The following is a 14,562-nucleotide window of genomic DNA, read 5'->3' on the forward strand; positions in this document are numbered from 1 at the left end:
GGTACGACTCAGAACAGATCAACTCTGATTACCAGGCACTGTGGTAAGCGCTTGGGATTTACTGGAGTCTGCAATGTAGACCCTGCCCTAGTGGGATTTCCAGCCTAGTGGGGGAAGCTTGATGGGTTGTAAATCTTGTACTGGGGCAGCTTTGAGCCACATGTCTGCTGCATGTTATGGATAGAAATACTTCAAGTCTAGAGGAAGGAGGCCTATCAGGCAGCACAATATGGGTGTAATATATGTTGGGTCTTGAAGGAAGGACTTAGATAATGGAGAGGAAAGAGGTGGGCTTTGGAGAGTGGGGGTGGGACAATGTCCATTCAGGACCACAGGGGCGGGTTTTCTATTTCTTCTTTGCTGTTGTCATTCACTATGTTTTGGTGTGGGCCCTTTTTAAGAAGCAAGGCAGTGCTCTATAAATACATGTTAGGTCTTTTGAACCAGGCAGAAGCAGGTCAGTTCTGTCCTCAAATGGAGGAAATCTCACCAAGAAAATGAAGTTGAACTGGTGCTTAAAAACTGTTTGGCAGGGGGTGCTAATCCCAGAGTTATAGAGCTTTGTTCTCTGTACCATGTTCAAATATAAATTTGGCTTTTAAATCTCTTTGCTGTACAGCATGCTGCTGTACTTTTTATTTTAGAAATATCCCCAAAATGTACATAAATTGAATTTTACAGTTTAGACCATTTCCCTTTCATATCTATACATCTATGTTTATATATGTATATGTTTAATAGCATATATCTTTTAATATATCATTTGGTTTTTTTAAGACAAGAATATTTTATAGTGTATGTCACTTTCTCATTTACCTGGGGTTTTTCTTTAACGTTTTAGAATACTTCAGTCTAGTCATCAGCTGTGTATAGCACTTGCACCTGGGTTTCTTTGACCCTTAGTCTCTCTGTCCATACTGAATGTTGGATATACAAATGCATCAGACGTCAAGGATCTCTCTGCTTAAAGAAACCCTTCATGGAGCCTTTGAAATAAGAATTATCATCTCCTAATTTATTATTATTTTAACTTAGTTTTGAAGATTTTCTTAAAGCAAAATGATATACCTATCAGTGCTATATAAAATATTCCTATACCTATGTTTTTGAAAAAATGTTCTTAGATTATGGTACATATGTGTTTTGTCTTACCATACAGATTACTTTAGGATAATATTTCTTGGGTATCTTTTAACAGTATGTAGTATAAGGCCATGTGTTACAATGACCTTCTCAAGATTATTGTTTGTTTTTTTCACACAATATCCTTTGCATAGAGTCCATGTTAAAAAAAATTATTTTAGAGCTGAGTGCTGAGAAAAGATTTGTTTTTCCTGAGGAACTGAGATACTTATTCCTTTCCAATAATGACAACGATACAATTGTTGGTGTTTCCTTTTTTGCTTTGACTGCCAGGAAAATCGGAGGCAAATTTTAAGTTCATTCATGGCAGACTGTTAACCCACATAATTGACATATTTGTATTTTCTTTTTTCTTGGTCCTGATTTTCTACATCTACTTTAATGTTATTTCATTATAGGTGATTTTGCCTTAAGTTGTCACAAATCTTTTGTGGAATAGATGTAAAAGAATAAATATAAACAAAAAGATTTAAATCTAGTTTAAAACAATATATATAAGTTTCAATAAGTATTGTTGACAAACTGACTAGTCAGCCAACTAACTACAAATTTGGAAGGGCTGTTATTAAAGGGGCTATCCTTTCCAGAGCTTCTAAGTCAAGGGTTTAGCTGATGCTCAGTGAGTTTCTAGTCACCTTCATTGAGTGCTCTCTTTCTCGCTTTCACTTTTGGCGTAATTGCTTTATTTAGCTATTATTCTGCTGACCTCTTTTCTGCATTAAAACTACATGTTCCACAGTGGGTGGGGTTGGATGAAGTCATTACTTACTGGATCTAGTTTGGGCATTGATCTTGGATTGTAAAGCTTTGAGAACTTTTTAGGGTGAGTTGCTGGAGCAGAGCCAGATGAATGTGCAGATCTGGATATTCATGAGGAATCCACCCAAGAATTATGTCTTATCTTTGGCCTCATTTTTCAGTCCTGACTCCTCAAGACTTGTTTGATGGCTCTGATCTTTGCCTTCTGGAAGCTTCTCAGGAGTCCAAGAGATCCTTCCTATCCTGGGTACCTCTCTGCCCTACCTATCTCAGAACTGTTTTATTTTTGGCATTGTTTGCAAACTCTGTCAAACTCTTTTAAAAATCCTTCAGGAAGCCATAAAACCAAAAGAAATTGAGTTAATCTGTTAAAATGGAAGCTGAGCACTTCTCTCTGCCCCTCTGCCGGCCATATCAAAGGCATTTTCTCTGAATCAGGATGTCCGCAGGCATTATCTCTCATTAACTTTTACTTTAGGCCTAAAATGCTCCTGAAGCTTCATACCAGCAAAGGCGGGTTTCAAGCTGTTTGTCTGAATCAGCTGCCAAATCTCTGCCTGCTCTATCAGAAGGGATGTAGCTGTATTAATTCCTTCTCACTGTTGCAGCTAAAGCTTCCTTCTAGGTTTACTAATGGGCATGCCTCTTAGGAAGCCTCTTTCACGTCTGTTCTCCACCACAACCTTAAATAACTTTTGACACAAGACGTCCCAAATCTGCTGATGGAATTCTATAGGAACTTACCTGCCTGATGTAATTAAGAAGCTTCTACTCTTTTTTTACTCCTCCTTTGCTTCCCCCAAATATTGGGAGAAGAGGCAAGCTTTCCAAAACTTCTTGCAGGCAGTGTAGAAGCAGAAACTCTCTCCTTCAAGATCTACGTACAACTCTTCCAAATGAGATGGTGGAATGGCAGGCCCTCTTCTGCTGGGCCCCATTCCTGAGGGGCTTGGCTGGTGCCAGTATGCCATTCTGCTGGCAGCAGCTCTGCTTGCCCCAGAGGGGATGTGTTTTTGAATAACCCTGGAATCAGACAGGAAATTCTCAGTGACAAAAATATCAATCCTGAGACACAACTAACGTGCAAATGGCCAGTGTGTGTCTTGACTGGTGATTGATTGATTGATTGATTCCTTCCTTCCTCCCCCACCCCCCTCCCTCCCTCCCTTCCTGCTACCCTTCCTCCCTTCTTCCCTCCCTCCCTCCTTTTTTCCCAAGAAATCTATAGGAGTACTGTTTCTAAAATTGCATAAGTATTTCCTGGAAAAAGCTAAGCATTCGTTTAGAAGTGTTTTCATTTTTCCTTTTAGAGAATAGAAATGGTTCACTGTCTGTCTTGCCAAGATGTATTGATAGAGCCCCCAGGACATTTCTTGGCCCTAGAGCTCCATATAAAGGAGGAGGGAAAGCCAAGCTGTCCTCTGGAGAGGGCCTAGCACTTCTGGAGATCATTTTCTCACCTTCTGAAGGTAGCAGTTGTGTTGTAATGCTATAAAGAGCTTTGGAATCAACCAGATCAAGGATTTGAATTCTCCACTCAACCATTTATCAGCTGTGTGACCTTGATGAAGAGAGTTAACTTATCCTTTCTGAGGCTTTGTTTCCTTGTCTATGAAGTGGGAGTGTCACTGCCAGTTTGCAGTTTTTCTGAGTGTCACATTAGGTGTGATATGTCTTAGGAACCCAGTAGATGTCCAGTTTTCTTTATCAGATCAGCCTCTGAGTTATGAACTCTTAAAATCTGAAATGATGAGTCAGACTAATAGCCTTTAAAATGTCATTCTTCTATTTTTAAATCTTTTTAACAGTTTTATTGAGATATAATTGATGTATTTTAGACTACACATATTTAAAGTGTACAATTTGATGAATTTTGACATATGTATACGTTTGTGAAACCGTCACCACAATTGAGATAGTGAACATATCCTTCACCCACAAAAGTTTCCTTGTGCCCCTTTGTAATCCATTCTTCCCTAACCCTCCCAATTCCCAGGCAACCACTGATCTGCTTTCTGGCCCTGTAGATTAGTTTGCATTTTCTAGAGTTCGACAGTATATCCTCTCTTTTTTTTTTTTTTTTTTTTGGCCTGTCTTCTTTGTTTGTCTCCACATAACAATTTTGACATTCATCCATGTTTTTAAGTGATTCAGTAGTTTTTTCCTTTTTGTTGCTAAATAATCTTCTATTGTATGGATATAACACAATTTATTTATCCATTCCCTTGTTGATGGACATTGGTTTTTTTCCAGTTTGGGGCTGTTATGAATAAAACTGCTTTGAACATTCAAGTATAGGTCTTTGTGTAGATAAATACTTTCATTTCTCTTAGGTAAATACCTGGGAGTGGTATAGCTGGGTCATTTGGTAGATGTGTGTTTTAACTTTTTAAGAAACTTCCCAACTGTTTTCCAAAGTGGTTGTATCATTTTGTATTCCCAAAGCAGTGTGTGAGAAGAGTTCCAGTTACTCCATATCCACACCAACACTTGTTATTCTCTATCTTTTAAATTATAGCCATGCTAGTGGGTGTGGAGTTGTATTTGTGGTTTTGATTTCCCTAATGATTAGTGATGTTGAGTATCTTATTCTGAATACATGTTGAACGTGTACTTATTTGCCATCCATATATCGTCTTTGCTCATTTTTTTATTTAAGTTGAAAGACTTCTTTATGTGTTCTAGATATGAGTCCTTTGTCAGATATATATTTTACAAATATTTTCTCCCAGTAAGAAAATTTTCTCTGTGGCTTCTCTTTTCATTTTTGTCTTTTGAAGAGCAAGTGTCTATTTTAATGAAGTCTATTTTTTTTAGTTTGATCTTCACAGATTTATTGGTAAAGGGGCAGTTTAACATAGTATTGCAGCTAATGCTGCCAATTTAAAAAAAAACTGCTTAATATTCATCTGATTAATGGTTCAAAGCAATGCAGCACTGAAAATGCATAAGCAATTTCATTTATGAAGAAAACAGTGCTAAGGCTCATGTTTTAAGCAGCTTTTTCCCCCTGGCTGCCCTTGTTTAAAGAATACACATACCATTGGTTTGAGATTTATACCTTTACTTATTTTTTGAGCAGCAAGAACATGTTTAAACAGCTCACTTAGCTTCTGCAATTCGTTCTTGTCATCTTTCTTCACTTTCTCATCACCTTCACTTTATGCTGCTTGACATGGATTTTACTGATCTGATGAGTCATAGCCTTGATGATGAAGTTCTCTTGCTTTACTCCATATTCTTTAGACAGAAGTTCTGTCTTCAGTGAACTTTCCCTTCTTTTTTTCTTATTTTTCTTTTGGTTGCCGCTAGCAATTTCTTGCTCAGTCCAGATAAGGAGCCACACACCTGGCATCTCTAGCAGCTCAGGCCAGACAGCACAAGATGAGAACAAGGGGCTGCAGCATCTGTGTGGAATAATCAACTAATTGAGAAAATGTCCCCAAAATGTCTAAGTAGCCTTTTTCTACGTAAAGGAGAAAAGCTTCTAGAATGATATGTCAGATCTTTTTGGGTTTTATTTGTTTATTTTTATTTGTTTACTTATTTTAAACCTATTTTGAAATAATTATAGATTCACAAGAAGTTCAAAAAAAATGTACAGAGAGGTCCTGTGCACCCTTCCATCCCTCCTTCCCTAATGTTAGCATCTTGCATAACTTTAGTGCAATATCAACACCATGAAATTCACGTTGGTACAATCCACCGACTTTATTCAGATTCCACCAGTTATACATGCACTTGTTTGTGTTTGTGTGTGTGCATAGTTCTGTGCAATTTTATCACACAGGTAGCTTCATGTAACTACTACCACAATGAAGATGCAGAACTATTCTGTCCCTACAAAGCTCCCTCATGCTGCCTCTTTAGAACCATCCCAGGCACCCTTCATCACCAAATCCTAAGCCCTGTTTTCCATCTCTATAATTACATTATTTCAAGAATATTATATAAATGGGATCATACAGTATGTAACCTTTTGAAATTGGCTTTTTTTCAGTCAGCATAATTCCCTGACCATCTATCCAAGTTGTTGCATATAGCAGTAGTTCTTTCCTTTTTATAGCTAAGTAGTATTCCATAGTATGGCTGTTCCAGAGTTTATTTAACCATTGACCCATTAAAGGGCTTTTGGGTTGTTTTCAGTGTTAGGCTATTATGAATAAAGCTTCTGTGAACATTTGTGTACAGGTTTTTGTGCAAACATAAATTTTCATTTCTCTCAGATAAATGTCCACGAGTATAATTGCTGGGTCATATCATAAGTGCATTTTTAGTTTTAGAAGAAACCATCAAACTGTTTTCCAGGATGGCTGTGCTGTTTTACATTCCCATCAGCAGTGTATGTGTGATCCAATTTCTCCACATCCTCACTAGCTTTTTGGTGTTACTATTTTTTATTTTAGTCATTCTGTTAGATGTTTAGTGATATCTTATTGTAGTTTTAATTTTAATTTCCCTGATGGCTAATGATAGTGAATGTCTTTTCATTTGCTTATAGTTCATCTATATATCTTTTTGATGAAATGTCTATTCATATCTTCTGCCCATTTTCTAATTGGATTGTTTCTTACTGTTGAGTTTTGAGAGTTTTTTATATAGTCTAGATACTAGTCCTTCATAAGATGTGTAGTTTGCAAATATATTTTCCCAGTCTGTAATTTGCCTTTTCATCCTCTTACAGAGTCTTTTGCAGAGCAAAAGTTTTTAATTTTTATGAGGTCTAGTATATCAATTTTCCTTTTATAGATTGTGCTTTTGGTATCAAGTCTAAGAACTCTTTGCTTTGTCCTAGGTCCTAAAGATTTTCTTCTATTATTTTCTTTAAAGTTTTATAGTCTTACATTTTATATCTAAGTCTTTGATCCATTTTCAGTTAATTTTTGTATAAAGTGTGAGACTTAGGTGAAGGTTCATTTTTTTTGCCTATGGATATCTAATTGCTCCAGCACCATTTGTTGAAAGGCTGTCCTTCTTTCTTTTACTTAATATTGGGAAGAATGATTCCTCCCACTTTGTTGTTCTTTTTCAAAATTGTTTTAACTATTCTAGGTCCTTTGCCTTTCCATATAAACTTTAGAATAAGCTCATCTTTGTCTACAAAAAACTTTGCTGAGATTTTGGTACTAACTGCATTAAACCTATAGATCTATGTGGGGAGAATTGACACTTCTACAATGTTGAGTCTTCCAATCCATGAACATGGTTAAGTCTCTCCAGTTATTTAGGCCTTCCTTGATTTCTTTCATCAGCATTTTGTAAGTTTCAGCGTAGATATCCTATACATATTTTGTTAGATTTATACTTCAGTATTTCATTTTCTTTGGCATTATTATAAATGGTATTGTGTTTTTAATTTCAGATATCAACTATGTTGATATCTCAGAGCTTTTTGTGCAGAACTGTGGTTGGAGTAGTGAGAGATTTTCATGTTCATAGCAAAGGAGAGAGGAGCAGTAGGAGTTTGAAGCTTGAATTGCAGGCATTTGAAAACCAGGTATGGAAACAGTGTGGGTACAAGAGCAGACAGACTTGGAGTCAAATCCCAGCTCTGACATTTACTGGCTTGGCGACCCTGGGCAAGTCATTTAACTTTTCTGAGCCTGTTTCTTCAACTGTCAGAAAGGGAGAATAATACCTCCTCTGCAAATCTTTTGTAAAGCTTTGAGATAATATATATAAATGCTCTATGTCTAACACGGGTCTTAATATATCTTAATTAGTATTTCTGGCCACAGTGGAATCATGTTGTTTATCGTTAGGATCTACAAATGAGAGAGGCAAGTGTACCTATTACGAGCAGCAGACGTTTCTTGAACCCCTTCATGGTGCTAATTTTCAAGGATGTGAAGTCTGGACATAGCTCTTGTCCTCAAGGGGCTTATAATTTTGTTGGGGAAACATGTTACATGTATAAAAATTCCAGGACAAGGTATCACTTGGTAAGTTCCAAATGCATGGGGCAGACAGTAGGTGCATCAAAGAACTTTCTCTTCCTGGGTTTTGTTTGCCCTTTTGTACCCTGTTCAGTGAGGTGGCTTCTGGATGTTGTTGATGAGAGAACATGTGGGAGTGGGAGGGGATGTGTACAGATTTAGGGGAAGGGAGTCATGTGGGAATATGTAATTAATTTTTATACTTTCCCCAGTAAACCATCGACCCTTTTTATGATGTCATGAGGGATTCCTTAATTTTGCAGCTGCTTCCTGATTACGTCAGAGAGGAGCCTCTCACCCCACAACCTGGAGCTGCACTCATACAAGAATTGGAAACAAATGAAGTGCTGAATATCTAATGGCTTCCACAGGGAGAGCCAGTTCAGACTTCCCAGGCCTCCTTATGCAAGGTCTTCCTCAAGTATTTCTGACCCCCTGAAGTGTCTTTGTTCTGGAAAGACAGGACTGGCCTAGAGCCAAGGAGGTGAGAGTCTGGGGACTCCTTGATGCATACCTCCCTCTCTCCAGGTGTTCTGCAATCCCAAATTTCTGCCCCTTTCCTGGATCTCGTTTGGTGGGTGTTATCGTTCTTGAGGTCTCAGGATCCTCTCAAACCTGCCGAGATTATCAGTGTGAGTCCCTGACCTGCTCCAGTTCATCCTTTCCTTCCCACATCGTCTCCACCTTCTCTTGATTTTCTTTCTATAGCATTTCTCACTTCTGGCCCTCCTTTCCAGTCCCTCCTCCACTTCTCTTGCAGGAAAGATGTTATGTTTATTTGACATTATAAAGTTTATGAAGTACTCTGCATATAATTTCTCTTAATTCAAACAAGTTCATGCCCTCTTAGCTTCCCAACTGGTCTCCCTCCCTGTTACCTTTTTCCAGCTACCCTAATCTGTCCTAAAAGCTTTAACTAGATTAATCTTCATAAAATACTCCCCTCTGCTTCGTTCAGAAACCTTGAGCGAGTGCCTTCCTCACTGCCTTTCAAGTCAAGTCTGTGTTCTTTGCTGTGGCATCGCACGCCCTGTGCTTTGTGGGCCCCATTACACAGCAGGCCGAGTACAGTACTTGACGTCTGGGAACATGCCCGTGTGTCCCTACCTACATGCCTCCTTAGTACTCGCATTCCCTCCTTCGTCTTGCAAATTCCATCTTGTTTATCTTTTGCAGTCCTGCTCAGAAGTGCTCTCTTCCATGAAACCTTCTCTGATATACACTAGCTGGAAGTGATTTCCTTACTCTCTGGTGACAGAAATCATCTTACTTCCATCTTCCTTATGGCATGTATTACGTTCTCTTAAACTATAGTTATTTGAGTATCTATATATTCTTCTTGTCTTCCTCATTAGATTATCATCTTTTTTTTTTCTCCCAAAGCCCCAGTAGATAGTTGTATGTCATAGTTGCACATCCTTCTAGTTGCTGTATGTGCGATGCGGCCTCAGCATGGCCAGAGAAGCGGTGCGTTGGTGCGTGCCCAGGATCCGAACCCAGGCCGCCGGTGCGGAGCGTGTGCACTTAACCGCTAAGCCATGGGGCTGGCCCAGATTATCATCTTCTCCTGGAAAGGATCCTATTTTCTTTTATATCCTCCACAATTGGGCACCCAAATAAATATTTTTGGAATTAATGCGAGAATTCACTTTGTCAAAAGGTTGAGATTTCTTTTGCCCCCACGTCTACCCACTGAAAGAAGTCAGAGTTCTATGGTGCTAGAAAATCTAAAGGGAACAGCAAGCATGACAGTAAGGGCTCTTATGGAGAAGGCATTACTTTACACGTTCCTGTGTTTTGTCTTGGCTGTACTCTGTTCGGGGATATGTCATGGCTTGCCTTGCATCCTGTCAGCCTGTATTCTGCCATTGTGCACTAATAATTTGCTTGGGTGTATTGGTGCCTGATTTTTCTGACTCATTCATTCTGCTCCTCAGGGAATAAAATGATGCCTTGATGGCATGGACATCTCTGCCTTTGCTCTGAGAATTTGTCTGGTTCCTATGTAATGACTGCCTCCTCCACCTCCTCTTCAGCCAGCAACTGCCACAGGGAACTCTGTGGCTCAAACGGCAGCAGTTGAAAGATGCTCTCACTGCCCACTTCCTGTAGACTAGGAGGTTCTGGTGGGCTGCTCAGGAACTGTGCCAGGCCTGTGTCTGACTGGTGACTGACTCATGAGAAAAGCAGTCTTATGTCTGAAAGATAAGAGCCAACAAATCACCTCCAGGTGGTATTAGTTTGGAGGTGACTGACCGTTCATTTCCTGGCTTGAGGAAGAGCTGGTGGGGAGGGAATAAGTGAATAAATGGTCTTGCCTGTGTTTTTCTCCAGCTGTTAGTGAAGCAGCCAAGCAAATAGTTGGTTCTCTCTGCTGAAATGGCTAGTGGACCCCGCTGCCCTCTGAATCCCTTCTGCTGCTGTCAGAGTATCAGACTTATGTGTCATCCATCCTGTGTCTTCCTTTCATTACTCTTCTCATCCTCTTGCCAGGAAGCTGGCTGTGTACACCAGGGGAACTCTGCTTGTTCCATTGCTGCCACATTTTTCTGTGACCAGCCAAACCTCATCCCTACTGATACTGGTTTCCTCCCCATCTCTCTCTGACCCAGGAGTTGATCAGAAGTGATGGTTATGAACCACTGTCCCTTGGCTGGGCTTAGAGGGTCCAGGCAGGTGGGCCTGCCTCTCCTCCCCTCCTCTTCCCTCTCTACCCCTCCTCCCTCTATCCCATTTCCTGCAGGAGGATGCTTTGCCATCCTGGAGCCGTCAAGCACAGCTTTGCTTTGGCAGCACCGTCGCGCACACACTGGTGGGAGAGGGGACGTGTTTATCACTTTTCCTGGAGATTATCTGTTTAAGCACTTCTCTGACAGTTACAATAACAAGGGCAGTGTGTTGTGTTTCCCAGCAGAAGGACACTTGCTGTTGAAAGATGTATAGCACTAATTAGAAATACATAACATCCGGCCACATGGCAGCCTTCTCCCGGCCGCTCCATTTCCTGATTTCATACGACTTTGACGACAGTTGGTTTATGTTTTCCATGAATATGTTCTCAGAAAAATGAGAAAGTCTCCCTGCTACATAGGAGCGAGAAGAATATTTCTGCCTGAGCAGGTATTTGGCCACAGGAACAGTGGGAGCTGTGGTCACCTGCCCATCTGAGAGCATGTGGGAAGGGACAGAACCAAGTTCAAACCTCAGGTGACTTTCTTGGTAAGAAATATTTCTGTCTGACTTTCTTAGCCAAAACCACCCCCCTAAACCCTTGAGCAAAGCCTGCTTTTGGAAAGAAGGGGAAAGGCTGTTTCACAATGTTAATGAGTTCCTCAGCTCATGTCAGGCTCCTGCTACCTGACACAAAGCCAGAGGAACCCAGGCAAATACCAAGGCAAACAATGCTTTTTCCTTCCCCACCCCACATCACTTATTGGCCTGGACCAGTGCAACTCTAGGGATATATATGGGCATTCATCAGCTAGGGCCAGTTTCCTAGGTCTAGCCCCAAAGTGGGTGGACTCTGGAATCTAAATGCTGTTTTCCTGCTTGTATAAGAGCTAATACTCCTCAAGGAGTGGCGTCTTATGGCTTCTAGCCCACAGAAGCCTAAGTGAGATGAAGAGCATCCCATGAAGATACCATATCACTTAACATATTTCTTGCCATGGTTACTTGGATAGATAACTATTTTTTTCACCTGGCTGAAGTGTCCTAAGGTTGCAGAGACCGTGTTTTATTTGTAGCTGTGTTCTCCACAATACCCAGCATTGAGCACATTGTAGATGTTCAGTATGTGCTTGTGGTACCGTTGAGCCTTGGAGACAAGCAGGCCTTCCAGAAAGTACTCCATATGAAGTGATCAGTCAGAAAGCTGACTGACACCCAGGTGTTCTGACCCCCAGATAGCTGTGATATCACTGCCTGCTTGATCAGAGCAGAAAAACTTACTGGTTTGTACCTCCCCATCAGTTGGACCAGACACCCAGCAGGGAGTGCTGTATCAGGCCCTTCCTGGGGTGGGGTGTGTGTGTTTAAAGCGTTGAAGTGACATAACTATGGCCAAGAACAGAGCACTCTTGAAGCTGCCTTTCAGCTGCTGCTCTGAGAGGTAGTTCAGCCCTTCTAGACCTACAGCAAAGAGTCTCCTATTATTGCTACCCTGCCTGGTCCCCAGACCTTATTGCAGGAGGCTTAAAAAGGATCCCACTGCTGGCCCCGTGACCTAGTGGTTAAGTTCTGCACTCTCCGTTTTGGTGGCCCAGGTTTGGTTCCTGGGTGTGGACTTATACCACTTGTCAGCGGCCGTGCTGTGGCGGCAACCCACATACAAAATAGAGGAAACATGGCACAGATGTTAGCTCAGGGTGAATCTTCCTCAAGCAAAAGGAGGAAGATTGGCAACAGATGTTAGCTCAGGGCAAATCTTCCTCAGCAAAAAACAAAAAACAAACAAAAAAAATGAGCCCACCTGGACTCCCCAGAGACTATAAGTGTCATTGTTCTTAAGCAGTTCATTCTCTGCCTTGAGCCCTAGCCCCCACTTTAAATTCTGAGAGATAGTCTAGCCTGAGATTGCCGTTTGTGTAAATAGAAATGGGCTTGGTGAAAGTAATCTCTCTCTGCCCCATCTTACCCTTGTCCAGGCTAATTGAGAGTGTCTTATTGTAGCCTTGGGCTTCTTGAAATACCAGTCTCTTGAAGCTAAATCACCCCCCTCCGTCCCTTCTAAGGGCCTTCTGTGTGCAAGTAACTTCTGCCTAAGATGCCCAGTTGATGAGAGGACACTAATGTATACTCAATGTGTCAACTACCAGGATGTGGCCTCCACTTGTCTTATCCAGCTTCCTCTGTTCTGGACTTACTCCTCCATTCCAGGCTTTGTTGCTGATTAGAGGCAGGCTGCTGGCAGTGCTTGGCAGGAGTTGGGGCTGAGCTGGGGTGGTACAGACAGTGCTGCTGCCTATAGGAAGGGGTGGGGTAGAGGGGAAAAGTTGGCAACTTTTCTTGGGATGGCTTACACACATCTTCCCCTTCTCTACTTTCCATCTTCCCGCTTGGTTCTTAGATGCTTGTTTTCTGTCTCTCTAACAGAGGTTTAGGCCCTTACCAGAAGAAGAATGAGAGTGGTGATCTATTCTAATCCCATGGATTGTTACCACTTCCTTACTGCCTGCCACAGTTGAGTTGGAAAGTTAGAGGGTGACATTTGGGACCAGTGGGCATCTGGAAGGATGGTGGGAAAGCCACAATAGAAGAATTGCTACATTGATGCTACTCGTATATTGGGACCTTCTATGCAGCAGCCTGCTCCTTCTCCCTCCCCTGGCTTTCTAAAGTGGTTTAGGGCTGGCTTCGTATACTGCAGTTGTGTTTGCTCCTGTGGTGAAGACAGTTAGGAATAACTGTGGTTGTGTAGCATCTCCTGAAGTAAAGACTTCAGTTAGGCCCCATTGACAAGACGAGTGTCAGTGAGGAGAGAGCGCTCCCCCTTGGCTGTGGAGGTTAAAATGTAGGCAGGGACAGAGATCAAACATGTGGCTAATTATCCTTTTAACACTTGGAGATTCTGAGAATTCTCCTGTATTATAGAGGGAATTAACAGATTTGCTGCTGCCAGAGCGAGTGAGCCTGGCCCCTGATTCCATCTCCTGTGTGTATTGGGTGTCTCCTCCTCTGAGGCTGCAGGTTGGACTGCTGCCTTTTGTTTGTCACCAATTCCTCTCAAGTCTGGAGAAGTGGCTATCAGGGAGGGCCACTTACAAGGAGTAGGTACAAGCAGCAGTTTGGGAGTGTATATGTAGCTCCCACCAAATAGTAGCTCTGGCCACCGCTGAGGTGGCTCCTTTCACTGACCTGCAGCCAGAAGGAAGTTAGCTAGGCTGAAAAGTGAGGGATACAGGGTGCTAGTATTGGGAGCTAGATTTAGTTTTTAGCCTTGGGGGAAAGAATTTGTGAAAATAAACACTAACATTAAGTGCTTATTGTGTGCCATGCAGCGTCCTAAAAGTAACTCATTCAGTGAAATAGGTTAAAGTGTTGGATGTGTTGTTTTAGGAGGAGGAACGTAGAGGAGGTAAGAATGGAACCAAAAGTTGGTGATTCAAGAAGATAACTTTTACATTTGTATTTTTCTGATCTTAAGTGGTGATTGTACTCCTGTCTATACGTTAGAGAGACTGATAATTAAACATGGGTTTTTGTTACTGTAGCCTCACGTTATCAGTAGCCAGCTGAAGGTAGAGAACCTGCAGCTCTGGCTGAAACTGCCCACCTTGGGATAACTGGTGCTGGGGCAGTGATGTGATGCAGAATTTACACAATTGATCCCTATAGTAATGTTATCGAGGACTTACCCATATGCCAAGCATCATGGTAAATGCTCCATGTGCATTGTTTTATTTAGCCTCACAACTGCTTTTTGAGAGAGGGAATATTACTACTCCCAGTCTTAGATGAGGAAGAGGAGCTTAGTGATGTGGACCAAGGATGTGCACCTAGTAAGGGAGGGAAGAGTAGCCCTTGGCCCCAAGGGTACTGATGGAGTTTCATTTGCCTCTCCTCAGACTGCTTCTCAGAGGAGTGTCGCTCGGTGATCCAGGAGCAAGCTGCAGCCCTGGGTTTGGCCATGTTTGCTCTCCTGGTGCAGCGCTGCACCTACTTACTTAAGGAGTCTGCCAAAGGTAAGCAGATGAGGGGCCCCCGACTGGTGGGCTTTCCAGCT

At 41.6% G+C, this 14,562-nt stretch overlaps 1 protein-coding gene across 4 annotated transcripts in view; it reads left to right on the forward strand.

Annotated features, from left to right (window-relative positions):
- The window catches only part of SMG6 (SMG6 nonsense mediated mRNA decay factor), a 208,297-nt gene that overhangs the window by 80,801 nt on the left and 112,934 nt on the right, over nt 1–14,562 (forward strand). For all 4 annotated transcript variants that reach the window (XM_004433296.3, XM_087440643.1, XM_087440642.1 and 1 more), the window contains one exon: nt 14,405–14,521. In XM_004433296.3, coding sequence (XP_004433353.1) covers nt 14,405–14,521 — 117 coding nt within the window. The remainder of the gene's footprint in view (nt 1–14,404; nt 14,522–14,562) is intronic.

The sequence above is a fragment of the Ceratotherium simum genome, chromosome 16 (genome assembly GCF_057802395.1).
Source record: "Ceratotherium simum simum isolate JZ-2026a chromosome 16, ASM5780239v1, whole genome shotgun sequence".
Lineage (NCBI taxonomy): Eukaryota > Metazoa > Chordata > Mammalia > Perissodactyla > Rhinocerotidae > Ceratotherium > Ceratotherium simum.